Below are 24,343 nucleotides of genomic sequence, written 5' to 3'. Positions count from 1 at the left end.
GAGTTGCCCTAGATTTCGCCCCTCTTCCATGCTTTACTTTCAGCAACTGTATGACTTGTACAAAACCCATTACAAAAAATATGTTAAGTACAAATTACATGTAAAACCCCACCACAGTAATACTGAGTATAGTTTTTTGGTGGATTAAGGTTCACCTGAAATTGCCAGAGAACGTCAGCGAGTGCAGAATTCAGATCAGCTCTGTTACAGCAGGCACCGGGCGGGAAACCCTCTGGAGTCCATTAGCAGAACTCCTTTGAGCAGCACTCCAGTTTACCCCTTTCCACTCCAGCTGTTCAGACTGTGTCAGGGAGACATGAAGTACCACACATACATCACACTGCAATGGCACAGTCCAGACCTTGTTTAATTAAAGACACTGTTCATTTTGGGCGCTTTGCATGTGGCCCTCAGCACCCATCAATGACGTACATGAGGTCAGATTTCCCACCTTTCCTCCTTTCAAAGCATCATCAACAAAACGCCCTTCACAAAGTGACTCCAAACGTTTTGTGCGTATTTTATAGCAAACATTGGAAGGATTACCAAACCAACCGGTCAGATTAATAAAATAATATTCTCAGTGATGTATTCCAAAAGAAACATACAGGAGTTCCTCCTAGCTCAAACTACAATACTTAGCATTAATGAAAATATTTGCATAAAGCACATTCTAACCGTTTTGCCATTTTCCAGTTAAGACAGGATATAGAAAACCTTAAGGCGAAACCTTTCTTTTTTCTGCAAAACAGGCTCTTAACAGTTTCTCCCTAACATAATGCACACACGACAGTGTATTGTCAATTTAAAAAAATATTTAATGCTGCCAAAAAGTATAAAAATACAAGAAAAATGGCAGTACAAAACAAAATATTTCCTAATTTACTTCTTTTACATCTTTCTACATTAATACAGGCATTATAAAAACACAAGACGGCAAATTATTGTGTTTTGCAAAGTAGCACGCTGCTGGTGGTCTTCCTCCCCTCGACGCAGTTTACGCTGTAAACAGATAACTGAGGTCTTCTTGGTACTTAACAGACCTCCCTTTTTGTTCCCGAAGAGGGGGTCATGTCTCGCTTTGCATGTCAATAATGTGCAGTTTATAGCTGCAGAATATTCACAAGTCTTGAAGGCTTAGGTGTCAGTCAGTCTCGGCCTGCGACACACAATGCAGAAGACAGTCACCGATTCAGTACACAGTACAGGGGAAAAAAAAAAAAAAAAGATAAATAAGAACAGACAGCAGGTTTTCAGCTCACGACAAACACCAAACAGCTTCTCATGCATTCCCTGGAGCAACTACCCACTACTCTTTGGCTGTAGCAAGCACTCGTGGGAAGCCATTGCTTTTTCGGAAGGTATTTCCATATTACAGTACAAGGCACGTACTTGCTGGGGAGCTTCAAGCACAGCTCTTAGTCCAGCAAACCACTTACTCCTACATGTAACCACAAGCACTGCAGAAGCCTCCTTGGGCCTTAGCGGGACCACAGAAGGCTGCATCTCAACACACTAACGTCACCTCTCATGGCATTTGTAGGCCAGTCCTGGCACAGCAACACAGAAATAAGTGTTTCTAGGCAAAGGGTTCTTGTAGTGAGGAAGACATCCCAACACCGGACATTTTGTTCTTACGAGAGATAAGACTCTACTCCCAGGAACACAAAGACCTTTGTGTTTACAAGCTACTACAAGTAAAATGCTTCTGAGTTCTGCAAGCACTACCCTGATTCACAAAGCAGCTTGCTTTGATCAGTTAAGACACATTAAAAAAATTCTTCCAAGTATTTATCCTTCCACTTTAAATAAAGACTCAGACAGAGATGCAATTTTGAACACATTTATTTTTTGTACACAAAAATTTAAGACTGACCTAAAACTTTGGGGGAAAACAAAAAAGCCCAGGAAGACTACTGTGTGTTACAGCAACTTTGCAAATCTCATCCTCTGACTTAAGCCACTTGGCCATGCAGAAGACTTCCTCTTTTGTCATCGTTAAGTTAGTTCCTTGTGCAGTCCTCAAGTGTCTCAGGTTTAACTACAATGCCAACAGCAAACTAAATAATTTGGTTAACATTCATTAAACTTAAAGCTAGCCAGGCTTTTTAATCGCCTGCATGACCCAGTCACACATACATGCATACACATTTACACCTCTTCCCTTGTCAGTGAGATAGAAACTGATGTCAGTAAACCACTTGACTCAAGGTTTAACAGCATAAGCTACGGTTCACTTGCAACATCTCACTTCCATAAAATAAACCTGTGATTTTTTTTTCAAATTGCTATTTCACGCTGAATTCAATTATTTCACTTAATACATTTCAAGAAAAATACAGATGTACCATCACTCCAAGTGGACTGTCCCTGCACCAAGAACATCAACAGAAAACCTAAAGGACAAATTCCAAATTTGCAAACCCCTCACAACGGAGGTCCAAATGTTTGTTAGTGATTTTTTTTTTTTTCATAAAAACGTGCATCATTTGTACAGAAAGGCTCATCTGAGAGTCAAACATGGTTTAATCAAATTCAAAGAAGTCCACTACACATCAAATATTTTGACTGATATATTTCCAGAACAGAGGGAAAAACCCAACACAGTAACACTTTGAATCGAGTGCAACATAATTTTAGAAGCAGCACAAGACCAGCCAGCAGCTGTCCAGTGGGGGGGAGGCAGGAGAGGGGTCAGAAGGCCTGTCCTTCTGCTTTGCTCTTTCTTTAAGCATTGCCTACAACAGAGGTCACTTGGATCAACACTTCTTCACTGTGACACCTATTTGTTCCTATTTAACATCCAAGTTGTGCAATAACTGCTGCAAGTTTAAATCCTACAGAATAACAAAGTATCCCAAGGGCTCAGTTTGCAGTAAAGAGAACAAGCCTCCCCCAGATTTGTTTTTTAAGGATTACTGATGGACCAGCAAGAAGAGTTTTATCCAAATTATCTCCTGGAATGTACTAAGGGATCGAACGTTTAATTTCCCTTCCTACGCCCATACTGTTGTGGACAATTCACTGTACAAAACAGTTTTGTCCAAGACTTGTATTGTTTCATGGTCCTTAAATTATTAACAGTTCGACTCTCAAGATAGATACAGCCATGAAACCAAACCAAATTTTTACAGGTCAACTGTTGAATGTGCAAGTCCTGCTTTATTGCATCAATAGGTGTGAGATGATGTAAGATGGTCCCCTCCTGCCCTGCCCCACGCAGAAGAGGAATGCCTGCTCAGGATGGAGAGAATGAAAAAGCCAGGATTTAGAACATGGAATCACAAAAAAATTCAAGTGACAACTTGACAAGCCACAGTCAGAGCTCAGTTAGAGTCTGTGGGATACTGGTAGCCCAGGAAATCTTTCTCATGCCAATAGAAAGGTGATAAACAACAGTATGATTTCAGTGAAGGTTTCGCTTGCACTTTTTCCCTAGCTGCTTTTAAGTATTTAGAATAAAATCTGGAATATTTCTGTTATAAAAGCATTTAATTACATTCCATGTGTTGTTCCATAACCAAAATATCTTTTAAGGCACATACATTTACACTTACTATCAGTTATAGCTGATACTGAAAACCTGTCTTCCCAATTTAAAGAAGAAAAAAAACACCACCTTTTGCCAAGCCTCTTGTTGGCTAAAAGAGTTTCTGTGTTTGCAACAATTATGAAATGTCTTAAAATACGTAAGCTGCCTGTCTATACTGTGTCACAGCTATCAGCAAGACATTTTGCTATTAGAGCTGCATAGTTGGTCAGTACTGCCACGGGACAAATTGTCTTGTTTACTGACAATTTCCCAAATTCAGAACCGTAGGTTCTGAGAAACTACACTTGTTTTCCTTATCTAGACCCTTAAGCATTTGTTTACTACATAAATAGCATAGTCCAAAATAATATTAGCTATTGTGAAAGGAGAATTTCAAAGAGTAAACTCAACTTAGCTTTGTGTAGTAAACGTCAGACTACTTGGGCCCCGTGCCTGGTATGTTACTACTAAGCTTGAACGTACTGGAAACTTGTCAAGTGAATTCCTTTGGATAAGAAGCAAAGTAGTTATCTAGCTCTTTTAGTATTTTTCCGCAGTAAATCCAAACAGTGCTCTACAAAAGGACCAAGGAGGGAGGGGAGCAAACCCCCATATCCAACTGAAAACAATCAAGCCAGAAAAGTGGAGAGAGAAAACATGACTTCTCTGAAGTCACCCAACAAAGCAATGCTTGAATAAAATCCAGGTTTCAAAGTGCAGTCCAATATTACAAGTTATTAGGTCTCAACTTGGATGACAGCAAGCTACGCACAGCCACATACAATCTCTGTATTCACAGAGAACTTAAAGGACAGGAAGTGATTTGTGTTGAATTACTATTTAGAAAGTGTTATTGTCCAACTGACGGAAAGGGAGGGCTCAATAATTTTAAAGTGACTGTAGCACAGATATTCCCAAAATATTCATCATTAAGTGGTTAAGTCATGCCTCTTTAATACACTGCTGGGGAACCTGAAAAGCAAATCTAGACTTTGTGAAGCTATAGAAGTGGCTCACACAGCTGAGCACACTGGCTACGGGAGAACGCTACCAACATTTGTTTTCTATTACAACCACTCTTGGAAATTCAACTACAGTTTCCTTTGATGTGCTTTCTACACCTATTACTGATGAAGGAATTTTATTCTTTCTAGCAATTAAAATCTATAGACACACAAAACATTATGTTTCACATTTAATGGAATGTCAGAACTTTAACAATGTTGGCCTTCAAACAGTAGCTGAAGTCTGAATACATTAATCAACAGTATGCTTTTCAGTGGGGACTAAGTTCTCAAAAGCCTTAAAAAAAAAATATCAAATTTCCAAGCTTTACTTAAATAATGAAAGCTACAAAAAAATAAATAAGGAATGCAAATTAAGAGAGTAGAAATTGGTAAGTGCTTCATCAGACCCCTAGCTGCTCATATCATAAATTGGAGAGTCAAAATATGGGGAATGGTTGCACTATTATTTTTCTGTACGAATTATAATTACATTTCATTTCAAAATCAAATTCTTTTTGGTCAGAAATTTGTACAAACTGAGCTTTTAGAAGTACAGTGAACTACAAAAAGATTAAATATGCAATTATAAAATATATTTACCCTAGGTCATAAGAATATAAAATGTTTATGTTCATGTCACTAGTACATTACACATTACACACATTTAAGGATAACTTCTTTGCATTAATAACGTAAATGACACAACACTGTTTATTGCTTATGTCAGGCATGTAAATTTAAATCCAGACAGCCTTCAGTAGCTAAACCTCTGTAGTTCAGCATTTGCTTACGATCCGGTAGAACACCATTTTAAAAAGTGTATAAACAGTTGCAGCAAGTTTGTACCTGCTCTTATAAACAAAAAACATCAACTCTGTTGGGGGGTAGCAGTTCATTTTGTAAGTACCTGCAGTGGAAAGTCCTGAGATGTTGACATGTGATCAAGTTTACATCACTTCTCTATTGTATGTAACAGTCTGCACCCATTCCAGGTGTAAGGAGTTTACTGCTTAAAGTCACACCCCTAGTCATTAACTTTCAGCAAAATTAGCTGCTGGAGCAGACAGGCTTACTGTTTACTTACAAGGAATGTTCTTGAAAATACATTTTCCAGCAAGAATAAGCACCAACTAAAATCAGTGTACCAAACCCAATCTTAGTGAGAATAGGTTTCCAATATAACCACCTTTTTCTTTTTCTTTCAGTCTCATTTAGCTTCTGCTTCATCTGCTGCAGCTTCTGTGCTGTGTTAGCTTTTCTATCCTCTCGCAGTCGTTTTCGGACAGTACTTAAAGAAAAGACAAAAAAAAGGTAAACCTTACATCACAGAACAGGAAAAAAAGGCCATTAAAACATTAAAACCAATCTCTTCCCAGCACACTCCCAATACTTAACCAACCTACCAGAAGCATATGGCAGCAGTATATAAAATCTAAACCAAGCAATCTTTATTCTGTTTTAACAATCTTGATGTGGGCAGTTTCAGGTCAGTGAAGCCCTATGAAATTAGTAAATTTCATATGTGAAGATGTAAGGGGTGCTTGACCTACGTGTTCAACAGGGAACAGAATTAGCTTAATTATCTGAGCTTAGTCTTTTACCTCTGTCAGTGCCCCGTTGGGCAGCTGAGATTTTTTCATGGAGGCTGCTTTTATATGCAATGTAGGGTATTACGTGCAAGCATTCATAGTATTTAAGCGTGTGACTCCACCGCAGAGTTCACACCGGCCTCGCTGACACATCAATCCTAACCCACTCATGCCTGCACGCAGATTTAATGGTGCTCAACTTAGGCTGTAAACCAAATCTTGATCAAGGACACAGACTAGATCAGTTGTGTGTGGTTACACTACCAAGGCTGCCTTGTAATCACCTCCAAAAGCATCCTCACGATCTCTAGGAAAGCGTTAACTCTGGCAAAAAACCCACTTTGATTGTCAAAGTCGTAGCACACAAACACCCTGCTCACACCCATGCCCCCGCTCCTGCTTGTGAGGGGCTCCTTCAATCATCTACAAAACCACTACCATTTTCTTTTAAAACATTCATAAAGACATGAAAAGATAAACTCATCAGGGCATTCAGTAAGCTTCTGTTACTCCAGAATTCCAGTCTATCTACACTGAACTGCTGCATCTCTTCTCAGACTGCAGGCCTGTGGGACAGACACTGCCTCCGCCTGTGCACTGCAGGGCTCGGCACAACCCAGCCCGGTTTCGGGGTCTCTGGCTACAGATCCACACACTACCCTCCCTTGGGCAGGCCCAAGTGACACAGGGCCTCAAGGCACAGCAATTCAGGTGGTAATTCCCAACACAGCAGCTCACAGTTGAGGCACTAGTGCTCAGGAGGCAGAGAAACTTGACAGAGAAAGACAAATTCACATGACACAGCTGAACCACAGAAATCCATTAACAGTGGTAGATTTAACATGAGGGGAGGGTAACATATGGCTTCAGTGATACAATTTCAATCACCATACAATAAGTGTTAGGTGACAAAAACTTTGTGTTTCTGAGGTATATTTTTCTAAACAGAGGTTAGCATTGTACTTAAAAAAATCAATATCAAATTTTGTTAGGCGCCTTTAGGACCTAATTCACACTGTAAAACAAGAGTTCACAATCTGTAGGAAAAGGCTTTCAAGCACAAGGTTTAGCTGCTTCAATTAGAGACATTTGGTTGTATTCTCTTGACTTTTAAACAATAAAACTTTATCACAAGGAATAAATGAAGTTGTATTTTAAAAAAATAATTACATCAGTCAAATACCACCTGTCCTTTCCCCCCACTGAAGAAAGATCTTGAAGGTTTCTTATGATAAGAAAAGCATACAATAATTCAGCCTCTTAAGAGAGTGTATCTGCCTTCTAAATGGTTTCCTCATTTCGCCTACCTTTCAATGTTTCCATCTGTGATATCTTGAACTTTAGTGGACAGGTCTGTATTTATTTTCTCCGTTTGATCTTTGTTCTCCAGGGCTATGCTGTTCCCATTGTACTTCTCTGTGGTTATTTTGGTTGGGTGTGGAGGAGACTGCTCAGAATTTGGCGCCTGGTCCTCCTTAGAGAGCTCCTTCCATCGTTTCTGCAAACAAGGAGAACATATTTCAAAAATTCTCCTAATTCTGAAGGCCCTCTTTGCCCAAAATGTCTTCCAACAGAACAGTCACAGAAGTAGATTAAAGGAACTACTAGATCAAGGGCAAATAAAAAAGGTTAGGTGAAGACGCATCTTCTCCAACAATGATCCCTTTTAATATTTCTCCAGGATAATGCCACTGTGAAGGTATGAGGCCACTAAGGCCACTAACTCTGGGGTTTGTACTGTCCACAGTAGCTCCGCAATGCAGAAGCAACTTGTCTTGCATAGTCCAGCACTTTCCGTCTCCCTCTACTCTCTACATGCCTACGCTCTGCTGTTACCTATCACGGCTCCAAAACACAGCAGGACCTTGTGTGAAAACTGCCTAAAAAGAGAGAACTGGAGAAATCTGCAACCCCGATGAAAAAAAATCTAGGGTTATTCATGCCGAAGTTGTGGCCTACTATTTCACCTTATGGTCCACTAGCCCAGAGATCTACTGCATCCTAAAACGGATAATTCATCTTGTTTTGAGAAGAAATCTGAAATGAGATGGAAAAAAAAAATAAAAGATCCAAAGTAAAGCTAGTTTGCTACATCTCTGTCCTAATAGGTAACTGTCCTAATGATGAATAGTCTGAAGGCTTTCTTGCAACAAAATTTAATGCAAGAAAAAAACCTACAAAGGTAACAGGAAGGAAAAGAATTGCCCCTAAAAACCAATCAGTTATTTTCTCAAACAAATCAGCCAGCCTGTAAAGATATAGAATACCTTTGGGGGAGGGAATCAGTTACTTCTAAATGTCTATGATAAGAAAGATGAACTGGAAATTGACTCTTCACAAAACGAGTGTTAGATTCTCATCTGTCGAATGAATTCAAGACTGCTGGTCGAAACTAAATATTAAACTCAGAGACTGATGTCAAAAAAACCCAGCTACTTATAACTGCTTGTAACTGCTAGCAGAATGAGCTTTGACAATAAACTAACCCCTCCATCGCAGAGGAGCTTCCAGTATAGATCTGAAATTCACAAAGGGAGTCTTCATGCACAAGAGACTTTACTCTCGGGGTTTTGTTTTGTCTTAAACAAGGAAAAAAAAAAAACACAAACACAAAAAAGAAACAGCCACTAACAAATAGAAATCCACTCAGCAGCTCCATCTTACTGTCACAGAAAAAGGCCTTTTGGAAGACATGGTTGTGTCCACAAGAGACTTGCTGGCTAAGGTAAATACTGATTCCATCTGGAGTGACAAGCTACACAGAAGAACTGAAATCAGAGACAATTTTACTACTCTCGTCAAACAGAAGGAACTTTCCATCAAGAATTCTGTCTTAAATATCTAATAACAATAGCTCAAATGGCTGGTAATTTTAAGTTTAAATATCTGTGACAGACTATGTGAACAGCAGGACTGGGAAAATAATGTACAACTTGGAGCAGACAGACAAGGAGGATCGTGTTGCTAAATTACCTTTGCCATTTTACAATAGTACCTGCAACTTTACAAAAAAGAACAAAAACATATCTCAGAAACTGAAGTACTACACTGTGTCTTGTGATGTCTGCAAGAAACAAAGAAGTGATGAAATTTTATTTGAGAAATACAATTGTCCTTAAAATTATAACCAAAATGCCTGCACAGGCGAGCTAAGATTTAGGGTCTGTATTGCCTCTTAGAATGAATGAACACAACACAAAGGCACGTTAAGATGTTCAGTTGACAGATTCATGTGAACGTCAGATACAGATTTTGGATTCACAAGTTTCAGTACAAAATTGTAATATTCTTGTTCTCTGTCTGCAAAACACATCTACAGATCTAAGGAATTCAACCTTCTTTGTCCTTTCAAAGCCACAGATTTCCTTTCCAGAGACCACTCATTTCAACAGATTTTTCTGAAACAGTAACGGTAAGTTATTCTACCATGTTGTTGAAGGAATATTAACTTGTCTTTATTACAAGGGAATTTTATAGAAATGAAAACTTCAGTCTTGTTCCACCTCACCCATTTTATATAGTGCAGTGCTGTAATGTAATTAGGAAGCAAATAATCGTTTCAGCTACAGCACCATGCAGCGGCACACCAACCACACGTCTCTGCAAGGCTTCAGGGCGACCTAGGCGAGTGCATGAGCCTTCCTTTCAGTCATAGGTGGCAGTCCCAGAGGTGCTAAATGAGGGGAAGAGACTCCTCACCCCCGATACAAGTGTTGCAGTTGCAGCCATCAGCTGTAAGCAAGTAAAGGTTCAAGTACACGTTGCGTTTGTCTGCACAGTTTACTGACTTCTGAAATCCATGGAGATGTCCGAGATGAACATTTTGGTAATATTAGGGAAGTGATCAATGACTTCATGCCTTCCTCATCACTAGTAGAGAGAAGTAAACACTTCTCACACTCTGGACAGTACAATGGTTCCATATGGGGGCAAAAAATGATCTAGCTGACCTTCAAAGGAGAAATGCTCCTATTAAGCACTGACAATTGATCTTCTGCACATGACCTCGAGGCTTAAAGAGAAAAGCACCAGGACAACTGCCTGCACTGCAGAAAACACTAGTTTAGGAAATATAATCTGAACAATAGAATCATAACAAGAAAAAAAAAGAACAAACGAGAAGTGTGCCTTCTTAGGCATTCTCTTAGTATGAGGAAATAATACACCTGAACCTGACAAGCAGTGTTCTGAGTTAACAATGCTCCCTTGTATCCAGAAACTAGAAATCCTGTGATCTAGATGGGTAAGTGCAGGAACCACAGCTGCTCACAGTTTGAAGAATGGCTTTTCAAAAAACAAAGCAGAAAAATTATTAGAGAGAGTACCACCCTCATACCACCAGGAACAGCCTCCAGAAAATAAAGAAACTAAATTGCTGTTAGTGTTCGGATGAATCACGCAATCCTCCAGGCACACAGCGCAGGTGTCAGACTAGCATCTCACTAGCTAGGTGTTGATTAGTAGTTGTGCAAAATTATTTCTTTATATAGCAAGTCAAGAAACATTTGTCAAAGAGAAGAATCTGACAACTACCAGAACCACAGAAAAGATGAAATGTTTTAGTTTATCTGCTTCATTCACGATTTTAAGAGATCAACAAAATAAAAAAGCCCTAGCATATGTAAGCAGAATTAAGTCTGTTTCACAGCCTCTCCTCCCAGTCCTCCCTCCCACAATTTAAAATAGCTGCAGCTACTGTTACATCTGCAAGCCACACTGAAAATAGTGAGATTTGGTAACCCGTTTACCCCACAACTCATTATATTTGGCTAGATTCTACTAACTGTGACACAAATTTTAAAGGATATGGGGAAAAAAAAAGCAACTTTAGGAATAAACTTGATCTGTAGTATCAGGCAACTTTATTGTTAGGAAAATATATAGCAAAGATCAAGAAATTGTAAGAAGATCCTTGCTATCTTTTCAAAGTGATACTGGGCATTATTTTTGCTTTTCAGTATTGAAGATATCAATTTAATCTTTTTTATGAAAAAAAAAATTAGTACAGACAAGTTTTTTTTATATTTTATCTAAGAAGGGACAAACACATCGGATTAAAAGTTTAGCTGATAGAAGGCACCGATCAGATACCCTCTAATACCTTCTAGGCATCTACTGAAAAAGGCAAATTATTTAAATCCCACAAAGCTACACATTTTAGAATAGTTCAGAGCTCATTCTTAACTACTGCTAGCAGTCTACTGTTTGTGTTTAAATACATGGAGCTAGATGTTTACCTGTATAGTTGAATCCCCCATTATAAATTTTGCTCCTTCTATTACAGCCATATATGAAAATCTTAGCTGATCTGGAGTCTGAATAAGTCCCATTCGATATTTTCTCATATCCAGTAATACCTTCTTAATATCTACAGAAAATGGGTCTTTTTTCTCCATCTGTAAAGAAAGTTATGTCAAAAGTGTCATTGCTACTGATAGACAACATATAAAAAATAATTACAAATTAAAATGAGTCATAAAATTCAACCTAAAAATTAATTTCTTCATATTATGTTTCCATTAGTTATATAAGAAATTAACATCTCAAATGATTTCTGAATTGTTTTTACAGGAAAAAAGTTAACCATCTAATGAAAGCTTATTATGAACAAATCAATGGTCATGTATTAACCAAATAAATCAGTACCCTAATATCAAGTTTTAAAATTAAGAAATTCAGATATGCTTGATTTTATTCAGGCATGTATTTGTACTTTGAAATAGGACTATAAGAATCAGAACCATAAAGTCCATACCATAAAGCAGTACTTTCTGCTGCTCCTGAATGGAAGAGTAATTTGGAATGACTGAATGTGGTAGAAGTTTCCTTACTTAAAACAGAATCCCTAATTCAAGCAATGCACACACTTGTCCCCACACTACGTTAATGGGGACATAATCTGCACTTCTTGCAATGTTCACTTTTAATTAATCTAATATTAAAGTATACTTGCATCAAAATATACACTTATGTTTTTCAAAATGCAGAAAAAAAGAAAAACAGAAGAAAGAATAAAAAAAATAAATTGAGTGGACCTAACCAAACCAGAAGATAAGTGTCTTATAATTTAAATGAAATTCTGTTTCACCTAACCTTGTGCTGTACTTCTCACTATTACCGAGCACAATCAAAGACAAAAAGTCTATGTCTTGACTTTAAAATCCAACAAAAACTTAAAGAAATTTTAAATATTATTTAACATTTAAAGTTCACTCAAGTCATGAGCAATTATAGATGATGCAGTTCACTGAGTAAGCAAAAAACCTACTGATTCATGTGGTACTGCAACTGGCTACCAAGCCCCACCTCCCAGAGGGCTGCACAGCTAGGGAAATTCTGCACCATCCTCCATTACACACTGCAGGAGTTCCAGGGTCATGCCTGAGTTCTCATCCTAGTTCAGATAACAATTTTCTGCAACCTTAAGAAAAGGGGCCTGTCAGACCTGCAAGTTATTCCATGTTTAGAGAAAAAAACAGATATTCAGCTGTCTCAACATATATTCACAAGCCTAACTTTAAGCTCATATTCAAAAAAGAAAAACAACCCTCAATCTTCTCTAAGCATATCTTATATAAGAGGAGAAGAATGCTTACTATTGACTTTCCAGGAAGCTTTGAAAATGCGTAAAGTACCTCAAGATGGATTTGTAAATGTATTTCAAGAGTTGTGCTTCTAAACCATCAAAATATGTGATTAAAAAAAAAAAAGTATGATGTCTTGATTAAAGTTTTCACTAGCATCTCATTAACTGAAATGCTTTTAAAGCCTTCTGACCAAGAAGCCCATATTGGGAAGACAGGCAGGGTGTCAGGAGAAGGAAAAGGGTGACAGAGAAAATGACCAAACACTTACCAGAACGAGACAAGTGTCTACTAATGAAAACGTGCCGGAACGTCCTATTCCTGCACTGCAGTGAACTACCGCAGGTCCGTGTTCAGGACTTAGTGAACCAGACTCTCTGACTTTAAACAGGAAGTTCAGGAATGAAGCTGGGGATTCAGGAACTCCAAAGTCTGGCCACGTAGTATAATGAAAATGAAAGATCATCCTGGACTCACCACTCTAGAAATGAAAACAAATAAACAATACAACTAGAAAGTATTCTGCTTTTGTTTAGGTAGCACACATTTCCCCAATCTAAATCAATAGCTACTTTCTATTTTAAACCTCCCATTTAGACAAACAATCCAATAACTTGCTTCAAGTTGGATGACAACCAAGAGGGCAACCTGAAGCAGTTTTTCATCCGAGTTGGTAGTTTTCCCCTTTGTAATTATTACCATACACATTATTTTTTTTTTCTTCTCAAACTTCCAATATTATATTTGGTTTGCTTTACTACTTGCCCCCAAATATTCTTTTTCTACCATTAATGCAGCTTAATGGCTAATGGCAGTTAGACTGCTAGCATTAACAGGACTGAAAAAACCATACCCGTCAGCATTGTAAGCACTCGCCACTGTTGCTCAGAGCAAGTTTTAGTATAAAGAGGTATCAGCATCTCCTTTATACTAACCACACTACTGAGAAGAGCAGGAACCTTTACGGAAAAGGCCTAGAAGAACCCATATAGCAGGGTGTCTAGCAAGACTTCTGCTGGACTTACTCATTCTTTGTAAGTAAGAAAGATTCCAAACCCACGCAGTTGTTTTAGAACCACGCAGCTCCTCTCCTAACATGACCAACTAACTGCAAGTACTGAAATGACAGCAAGAAAGTATGTATGTATCTGGAAATCTTTGATGAAAAATTTGGATCGTATCTTTAAGGAACTCACTTCAGACCTGCTGTTAAATGCTACTCCTTGCCTCCCTTCTCTTCTTGCTATAGGGATTTTGAGACAACCTGATCACTGCTTTAGCTCAGGACTCTTAGAAAGGTTCAGTTATTTTTATCCTCCTTCCATTTCATCTTATTTCCTGCATAGATTGAAACCTACATAAACCTCCACAAAGCTGGAACACAAGAATATTTAAAATATCAGTGTATTCCAGAAAAGCTATTTTTCTTTTTCAGCAACAGTAAAATATAGCTAAGAAATTAAAATAAATTTGACTGTTCATCTCCTGCTCAGTCTGTTTCAAATTCTTATGAAACTTACTAAACTCCTTTGTGAAACTAAAATAATCCAGTTCATGGTTACTACAGTAACAAAAATACTCTCCCGTTTTGTCTTTTGCCTTCAACACCGGATACTGCAAGACTGCCAATGCTTTCACAGAAAACAGGAGATATTAACATGATTTAAATGCACAGTTATCTTTTTAAATAAGAAATCTGGAAATTATAGAATTTTAAAGAAGATAACACTCTTAAGGAATTTCCTCTATTTCTAAGAAAAATAACTCATCAATTTACAAACAAAATTAAGAGGAAAAGTGGAGAGAGGAGCTAAATGCACATACTAGGTAAAGAAAAGGTTAAAGTTGTTTTTTGTGATTCTAGATGATACTTTGAAGTGGTAATTGATACTCTTCCCCTCCCTCTCAAGATTCTTACATAGCATTCTAGATGAAAGCCTCCCTTATACCTCAAGAAGGCAAAAACGCCCTTATGTATAGAAAACAAAGGTGATCTGTGGGTTGCTTTTTTTTTTTTTCCCAAATCCCATACTGTAATCAAGCACATGGACAAGTGTCACCCTGCTCACACACTAATCTGAAAATAGCTATTTCTAACGGAAAGGTTAAACAGTGCTGTTGTACATCTCATCCAGCTCTAACCCACAGAATTACTTTTTTTCTCCCTCTCCATACTGTACAAAGGCTTTTATTCATTCCACGATTTTCCATCACTTCAGCTCATTTTAAAAATACCTGGCCTCTTCATCTTTCTACGAGTCCCATTTCAGAGCACCGGAACTGGCTGGTCTTCTTCGAACTTGCAGTTTCTAATCATACAGCCAAATCCAATTTGAATATTTCAAACCTCCCACATATTCCTCTCTTAAAAACCAGAACGGCTCTTTCAAGTGGTGCTTGGCAGTCAAGCTGTACAGCTGAAATACTGCCTTTGTGTGAACACCCATACTTAAAGAACTCCCCCTGTCACTGAGCCATGCATCACAGCTATCACTTACATGAAGTAATGCAGGACTATAATGAGAAAAGGTTTGGCTTGCTAAAGATTCACAACAGTTGATGCACAGAAATTCAATTTTAAAGAACAACTAATTTTATTAAAAGTAAAGAAAAAAAGCTGGATTTCAAGACTCAGGCAGTAATATAAAATTTTCTATGTTTTACATGGGGAACACATTTCTGCATGATAACTGAAAACCAGCTTATTCTATGGTAACCACAACATATTCTTCCAAAATTTATTCCTAAGACTAGCTACCGAAAAATAAATTTTAAAAAATCCTTGAATAATCATGGGACAACTTTTCAACAAACAACTTTTCAAGAAAATGAGTCAAATCATTCTAGTGAAAGTTTCACAAACTACTGGAATAAGCGTTCGGTAAAGAACCAACATCGCTAAAACTGATACACTCAGAAAGTTACCACCACACTGCACAGTTCTCCACTGACTGCTGGCAACACTAGCAGCATAATCAAGGGCTGATCAAACCACAAGCCATGCTCCAGATTACAAGCAGACATCCACACCAGGTCTTGAGCAGAAAAATAATATAATACCAGTAGACTAACTTTCATCAAAACAAGCCCTGTCATAACCTTTTTACAGTGACTATCCAATCACTCAAAAGGGTACAGTTGTTCAGTCACCTGGGAGTATGAACATGAATAAAATACTACCAAAATAAAAATGAGAAGGCATGCTGTAAGGGCAAAATTCTAAGCACTGAAATTCAAAACCTTAAATCAACTTTTACCACAACCTCTTCTATTTGTTCGTTCTAACACTTGGCAAAATGGTTTTCAAAATGTACATGAAAATGGCAATGAGAGTAATTGGGGCCAAAAAAATCCTCACAAACATTCTAGGTTTGTTTTTTTTTTTTTTTTTTGGTAACTAGTGCATATCCTGTAAGTCAACATGGTAATAGCTATGCCCATTGACTCTGCAAAAACACTTGACATTCAAGTGAGTCTGGGCTCTCCTTTCCTGTTAGACACCAATACCTTTCCTAACACCTCAGTCTTATTTCTGTGGTCACACAGACCAAAATTAATCCCTGTTGCAGTTTGTCAAAGTGATATGAGGACATCCTACAAGTTTAAAAGCAAGTGCATGCCATGTTACAGAAATCCCTTCAATATGCTACAGGAATTACGTACATACACACATCCATATACAAAGATACCACAAGATTCCAGAATATAACCTGCCACTAGATTGCCTGCCTCCACAAACAAAGTATCTTCTCGGTACATTTAAAATTTTGGACATAGGAAACTAGCAGCAAAGCAAATCTTGTCTTCTTGAACTACACTGACACTTCCTGGTTCATCTGCAGGATCAGAGAGTGAGGGCCACTAAGCGGTCTTGTGTCACCTTAATTTGACAGCAATGGCCACACAGAGGATTGGTACTAAGTTGAGAATCCATTTTGCTAATGGGTTTTTCCAAGTATTTGCTGTTTGCAGACGACTCAAGATTCCACTTGGGGTTTATTAATGGACCTTACTCTAAAGTATCGTACCACGAGTGTCACATCAAATCTAGTTCATTTCTTTCAGTCCTTTCTTCTCCAGCAAATATTTTCTTTGCAAACCTCTCTTTGACTGCTTTATTCTTATTCCTAGGAACCCAGTTTGTGATACGTTCATCAAGGTTCCTCCAGCAATTTCAATTCCTTTCCACTGCTCCATTTCCTCAGCCAGTCAGTCCCCGGTTTCCCCTCAAGTACTGATGCTCATTTGCCCTCTCATAGCTTCCCTGAATTCCCCAGTACCAACACAGCAGGGTTTTGCTTATAAGCATTCATTATGTGTCACGCTGGATCCTTCTCCAGGCTATCTGGGTTGCCACACCAGAAGCTACCGAAGACACAAGTTTTCTTTCTCTAAAGACCAGTATTTATACTTGTGACAAGGAAAGCTAAAAGAAGCAATAAAGAATAATATAAAAATACATGTTCAATACAAGGTGGAGTCTTCCAGAAGTCAGCTGTCAATATTTATCAATTCTCCCTAATATTGTCACAAAATTTAGCAATCCCATCCAATAAGGTTATTTTATAGATTTTAATAAAAGGCTCTTACAAACGCCTATCACTTCTCCAGTATACTGGGAGACTTTGCTTCAAATCACAGACATGCAATAGCTTCATATGTAAATGATTATGAATTTTTAACATAAGCACATATTTTCCTTCTACCCTTATTTTCCAACAGAGGCAAGGGTTTGTGGAAGCCTTCACAGTCTTTCCTCAAGGAGAGTTGTGAACCTGAGCAATTACAGCAGAAAGCAGCGGTCAACTTTCTAAAGAACTAACAATTGACACCAACAAAACGATGGAGGATACACAATGAACCATGGTGGAAAGGCAGCTTCAAATTTCTATATTCTAAAATGCAGACTGGGTCAGGCAAAAAATAAGGAAATTCCGCAACAAGCACCAGCAAGACAAAGAACATTGGAAAAGTGCTTTTGGAAAGATACCAATAAACACCATCTCCTCTCCAAAGCTTTAGTGGACTACAGTAGGCACAACAACGAAAACAAATGTTTGCCTAGAACAGATTAAACAAATCAAACCACCAAATGCCTTGATCTAATCCTAAAAAACAAACACTGTCCCTCCCACCAACACCTGTACTTCTAACTGCTCTTTAACAAAATAAAACAAAAAAAAATCAACAACAAAACAACCATTCAGAGGTTTTTTCATTGGTAAGAATATTAAACAAGCACTTTACTCTTCATACATATGTATTTTGCTTATGTATTAGATTTGTTGCAGTAACACAAGTTTACTTGAATTCAGCATGGTTGTATTATAAAGACAGTTCTAATTCTCTCTGTTTTCAAGGAAATACTAAAATTTCTTAAGTACTCTTGAAATTCAGAGTATATTTTGTTCTGAGACATCTTATATTCCAGGCATCAAGTGGCTAAATGTCTTACTACTCTGCCTCCACCAAAGTTGTCCCCCCGCCCCGAATAACTTGTATAAACATAGTTAAGCTCACATTTCAAGTTACCGTGAATAGTCAGCTCCCACAGTTTTATGGTATAATTATCAAATTCTTACAGAAAGCTACACGTAACATTTCGCAGTGTTATTCTAGAAACTCTGTAGTTTTTCTGTTTGAGTAACCAAGTATATTCTACTTCTTGTAGCTGTTTTATATAAAAAAATATTCTTTGGAGTTAATATTAGCGGAGCCTTATAGGAGTGCTAGGGCATTAAAATTAAAATAAAAATTCAATACAGGAAGTTTGCTAAGTATTTGTGCAACTGAGTTCCATGACATACAAGACACTCTGTACAGCGCTGATGGGCCTGCATTACCAGTCCAAAGCAAAGCCAGGTATTTAAGTTCACAATAGCTCCAACTCAAAAGTCTACTATAGTATATGTTGTGCTGTCCCTCAAGGGATTTCTGCACTTTCCAGCTAATGTTATGTCCAAACATACACATATCATGAAAACTGCATCCTTTGAAAACAGGAAGTTTAACATTAGGGGCCAACATCATCCAGATAATTCCACAAATAAGCCTTTCTGGTAGTTAGGAAAACCTGCCTTGGTTTTCCAAAAAGGAAAGTTATTCTTTCTCAGGCACTACCTTGCAAACACTGCTCCTCTCTTCTCTGCCTCTGCTGTCAATAAAAAAAATAACTAAAGAGAAATTCTTCAGGTCAGTAGGACAGAATTTCATAAAGCTCTTCGTACATTGAATAGACAAAAGAACAACATGCCAAGTTTTATCATGTTGATCTCGTGAGGGCGGTTTTGAATTAACAAACATTATCTCAAAGTACCATTTAGCTACTATAAATTCAAATAATTTTGACCAAATATATCAATGTTTAGTTGTATAAAACAACATGCAAATGAACACCTTCAAGCTTTCCTTTCCCAAATCCACCAACAAGACAACCTTGAATAAAACTTGCCATACTAGCACTTTCATTTAATATAAGGCAAGGTTTATAGGGAGAGAGAATATCTTACAAGACATAGCAGGAACAAACAGACAAGCTCTTCAATTCTGTCTTCAGCTCTGAAACAGAAGCAGCAAATTCCAACCCAAGCTCAGGCCAGGAACCATTTTTTTGAGCTTAACTTGATTAAATTGTCAAAGTGCTTAATTTTTAAGAGAAAAGGATGGTTGGTCCTGTGGAGCAAAAGGGTAGGTAAGCAAGAGGAGATAAAGTTACCTATCTACAGGTGGTAATCACCCCACCCCCAAAAAATTTAAGATAGCTGGACTGAATTATATGGAAAACTAAAGTTCCATTAAAAAGCAGTAATTACTGAGTCTGATTTCTGATATTCAAAAGAAATCAGAAACTTCAACTCCTAGGTTCCTCCTTGTAGGGTATTTCTTACAGGTCCTCTTAGAATCACCACTACCATCAGTTACAGTTCAGCATGTTAAGGTACTGCCAAATGGAAAATACAAGTATAAAAATGCTGAAGCTGTTATCTCTTTTAATGTATAGATTAATTCAGGTCTAACTCGCTTATATGCCACACATACATCTTCAACATTATCAGAAGCAGAGTGCATTAAAATTTTCAGTGTAAAAGCTCAATCAAACCTGTAGTGACAATGTACTAAATGGTTTTCATTATATACTGAAGCCCAGGAATATGAGCTATACAGACTGAGAAAAGCTTACGTTGATATTTTCTAATTGCAGTAGATGTACTGTGTAATAGGATTTGACGTCTTCAGATACTAGCCTCACACAGAAACCTGTTTCACTGAATGTCATAACTTCCTCTTCTTTTGTTGGCCAGTATTGTGCACATTTCACCTAATTTATATTTTAAAAAAGGAGAAAAAAAAAAGAAAGAAAAAAAAAGAAAAATCTGGTTAAGTATCCTAATATCTCGGGCTTTGCATAAGCAGATTCTAAGACCCCGTTATTCAATACAGTAGACTCAAGTACCTTCTCCCAGTTTGAGGAATTCTCAAAGTCCATAATGGTTACAGCCAAGTTACTAAAACCGTTTCAATGGCTACTATGTATTCCAGCTTTAGCTGTTTATGCTTTCCTTCATCACAGGGCTAGCATGTTTTGAGATATACCTTAGCCCTCCTCCCTCTCCCCCCTATAGTTCTCTACAATGAACAGAGATCTTTACTCAGCTATTTCAGCACCGTTTCCCCCCTCCACTTCTGATGTGCACACCTGCATATTTACATAACTGGTGTAACACATCCATTTTTCCCAAGGCTTACTGAATACTGGAAGATTCTAGCAAAGCAAAAGAATGAACTAACAAAGCAATGCAAAACTGTCCCTTGCCCTTTATTCCTCTTGCCCTGCACTCAAACTTTCTGTAGGCAAATTTTTGCATAAGAAAATAAGTGACTTTTTAATGGGCTAGTCAAATCTTCTTCACTAACAAATCTATTCTGAATAAAAACCATAAACCTCAAGTGACATGTATTTATAACTAAAATCCACAGCGGTCTTAGGCACGTTAGCAGAAAGACTACGTCATAACAGAAGATTTGTGTATTCTGCACATACACCACCAGCTGTGAAGAATCAAAAATAACTAGACCAGTTTGACAGTTGGTGGGCAGCAGCTTGTCTTCACTGTTACAAACAGTTAACATCAGTATATAACAGAGATACTACTCTGCTAGATTTAAAAGAAATAATCTACAGATACTTTAATTCAAACTTGTTTTCCCACCTTCTGTTTTGTTCTAGAGCATCTTACACCGCTTATATTCTATCTTACTGCCATCTCTACATCCTTCTTTCTTGGGATGTTACTTTCACCTTTCTGCATGTATATTTATTGCATGCTGTTTTCAACAAACTAAATTTTGTGTCTTAGCTCCATCACTGTAATATTATATTAAATACATGTTATGCTGTATACCAGCGAGAGAGTCTGCAGTTCTTTTAACACGCCAATCGAACATTGTTCAACTGTATTAAATCTATGTGGCTCATTTTACAACTTTAGGTCTAACATTACTTACCGATTCTTTTTCAACAATTCTGTTCAGCATGACAACTGCTTTGGTTTGTTGTTGCCATACCATTAGCCAAAAATGACAACACGTATTAGGTAGTGGACCCTGTGTAGTAAAGAAACAAAAATGGGTGGGAGAATGTATAGGCAAAGCAGTGTTTGAACACGGTTAATAGTTCACTATGTGAAACAGGAAAAGGTCTTTCTCTGAAAAGTTTAAACAAGTTATTAATAGAATGATAGAAATGACAGGCAAGAAAGTAACCACACTGCACAGATCATTCCAGTGCTTAGAAGCTGTTTTTTTAAAAAAAAAACAAAACAACAAAGCCAAACAACAAAACAGTAAGAATTCAGGAAAGGGATGTTTCAGTTCGGGCATCAATACTATTGTGCTGTTAGAAGAAAAGCTACTGCAGGCATTCTCAGAAGGTACAAGATGAAATAAAGGGTAAAAGTATTGTTGCAAGCTACTTCCAAAAGAACTGAAGAAAAGAGCAAGAAATATTTGAAAAGCTTTATATGCAGTAAACTATTCATACTTAAATATTCCCTTTAGCTTTTTCTTAAAATATAAAATAATGTCTTCACGACTAGATCAAACAGGCAGTTAGTGTGAGATATATATAACTCACAGAGACAAGGAAACATCCAAATACAAATTACGACTGCACAAATCCCCCTCCCCCAGATTCTCAATCCTTACAACAACCTAGTAATTGGTACTACTTACCTGTGTTAAAATATAATATCTCTGGGCTTCTTCTGTGACCACTAGACTGGCATTGATATAGTCATTCTCGGTGTTCTGCAGTTTTACACGACTATGATCATCTAAAATTCAAAGAAAATTAAGAATTAATGATACATTCATCTTGATGAATACCTTCTAACAGGTAAGTTTAGGTCTGACAAGCAATTAGAAATAAATTCTGCAGTACTAACCAAATGGCAAACTACAAATATACATGAAACTAATTTCTCATCTAACTTTGATAACTGCCTGTCTCATTCTCCCCTCAGCATTCCATCAGTATAACTTCAGGCAGCTATTAACAGAAGCTGCTCAGTTTTCTTTAAAAAACAACCAAGCAAAACAACCCTCCTTCACATGCCAAAAGATGCTCACAGACATCCCTCAACAGCTGCATTTCCTTAATACAACAGCACCACAACCCAAGCTAGGCAGCACCCTGTCCTGTCACACTACTGCATAGTTTCCTTTAAGTTCAGAATTCTACGATTTTTGGTGAACTGAAGTTTCACAGGTTGAGGTAGAATCATAAAGTTAAACTCACAGCTAAAAAAAAAAAAAAAAGAATCTACTTGCAATAATTCAAAACAAGCTTTGATCAATTTAGTTTTCCCTGTAATTTATTGTTTAATACTATACAAATTAAAAATACTAAGGGGCACATGCAAAAATGTACCTATTTAACAAATATTCCAATTAAATGAAGCCTAATCTAATTACATAGTTTCAGTCTTTCACGATTACACAGGCAAGACAGAAGATTCTGCTATTTACAGCACAGGGAAGCAAAGGACTCTGTTTAAAGTTATAACATTAATATGAGAAAGATTATCAGACAGTCATACTAAAACACTGCATAATAGAAAGTCACTGTGGCCATTCCTAGAACCTTTTAGTATCTGATTTATCACCCTCTAGGAGACATTTAGGTAATCAGACTTGTTCACAGTAAGTAATCCTTTAGCCATTTATTAGAACTGTATTAAATAAACAGCATTTTTAGTTTAAAATTTGTACACAACTGCATGCCAGGAAATGAGATCCAACTGACTACAAACCCCCTGAAGCTCAACTGCCTAGACAGACTGTTTATGAGAAGAGTAAATAAAAAATAGCAAACTAAAATGAATTTAAGAGACTTCAACACATTTCAGGAAAAGATTCCAAAGAAACTGACAGAACTGAGAGTGAATTACGGTGCGATGCCAGTTTTTAACCTATGTTCACCTGGTCTAACCCTCAAAACTCATTCGGGGTGCAGACCGATGGCACAGCTGCCGTTGAAGTGTCAGCCCACTTTTCCCTCTCCCATCCCCGCATCAGAAGGCTAACTTCCTTTTGACAAACACCTTGGGAAATGCACAGAATCCATGAGTTTTGGCATTAGCAACTACCAATTATCACGTTCAGTGCAGCTATGATAGCTGAACTCAGATTAAGTCTCTATATCACAGCCAGTCTATACAGCACAAGGCTTATCGAAGAAATCCATGAATAGGAGCCCAGACAGGCAAAAAGCTGATGGGAATAAAAAAAAAAGCTACTGAATTTGACTCTTGTTCTGTGGACCGCTCATATGATTTTATAAATACTTGCCATATGTTTGGAAGTATGACAAAAGTACATTTACTAGGTCTTGATCTGCTTTTATACTCTCCCTCATCTATCTGCTATCAGCAACTGTCAAAGAGGATCTTGCTGGATTCAAGGAAAGAAGTCAACAGTAAATTACGTGGGGTTTTTTTTTTTTGGAAGGACTGAGATTTGAGGTTGTCATCCTACCTCCTTTAGCTGCTAGCTTTTATATGCGGTCACATACAAACACACAGAAACAAATATGCTGAAAATCTTTTTTTAATACAAAAGTATGACAAAGTTACTGGGTTAGTCTGTTTTCATTAGCATTCCAGCTGTAAGGCAACACTATCTTGACTTTCAGGAATCTTAAAACAATTTATGATACATCTGTGTGAAGAAAAAAAATATTATCAAAGCCAAGACACAGCAAAATTGAGACACGTGTGCATTCAAAAGTAAAATATATCTCCTTGTATTATTTTTCCTGGATAGGAAAGTGTTGCTTTTTCCTTTCATATATCACTTTATCTGAAATGTTTCTACTGGAAAGAAACCAAGACCTTTGTAAATATTACATGTCATTTGCCAACAGGAAAAACTTAAGATCTTGTTATAGTAAATCACACATACCGGTACTAGTGTTCTCGGAAAGATGACGTAAGCAAGGACTGTTAACAGTTTAATCACCCAAGAGCAGCTGCTGTATTGCTGCCAGTATGCGATAACTGCCGAAGCCCTATGAGGTTTCCTACTGTAATCCTTACACACGTTTTCAGCCTTATTTCTCCCTTCTTATAAATT

The 24,343-nt window shown here is 37.5% G+C and overlaps 1 protein-coding gene across 2 annotated transcripts in view; it reads right to left on the bottom strand.

The window, feature by feature from the left end:
- Positions 1-349: 349 nt before the first annotated feature.
- Positions 350-24,343, bottom strand: part of PTPN2 (protein tyrosine phosphatase non-receptor type 2) — a 33,012-nt gene continuing 9,018 nt past the window's right edge. Inside the window, exons 3-10 of one of the 2 annotated variants that reach the window (XM_068396854.1) lie at positions 21,944-22,044; positions 21,218-21,316; positions 19,893-20,030; positions 12,984-13,193; positions 11,366-11,524; positions 7,436-7,626; positions 5,726-5,827; positions 350-1,159 (exon numbers count right to left, since the gene is read on the bottom strand). In XM_068396854.1, coding sequence (XP_068252955.1) covers positions 1,138-1,159; positions 5,726-5,827; positions 7,436-7,626; positions 11,366-11,524; positions 12,984-13,193; positions 19,893-20,030; positions 21,218-21,316; positions 21,944-22,044 — 1,022 coding nt within the window. In that variant the 3' untranslated portion in view covers positions 350-1,137. Of the gene's footprint in view, positions 1,160-2,508; positions 5,828-7,435; positions 7,627-11,365; positions 11,525-12,983; positions 13,194-19,892; positions 20,031-21,217; positions 21,317-21,943; positions 22,045-24,343 lie in introns of those variants that run through there. The other variant, XM_068396855.1, reaches the window with a different exon arrangement.

This window comes from Nyctibius grandis, chromosome 3 (genome assembly GCF_013368605.1).
Source record: "Nyctibius grandis isolate bNycGra1 chromosome 3, bNycGra1.pri, whole genome shotgun sequence".
Lineage (NCBI taxonomy): Eukaryota > Metazoa > Chordata > Aves > Nyctibiiformes > Nyctibiidae > Nyctibius > Nyctibius grandis.
This window is presented reverse-complemented; position numbering and strand designations above follow the sequence as displayed.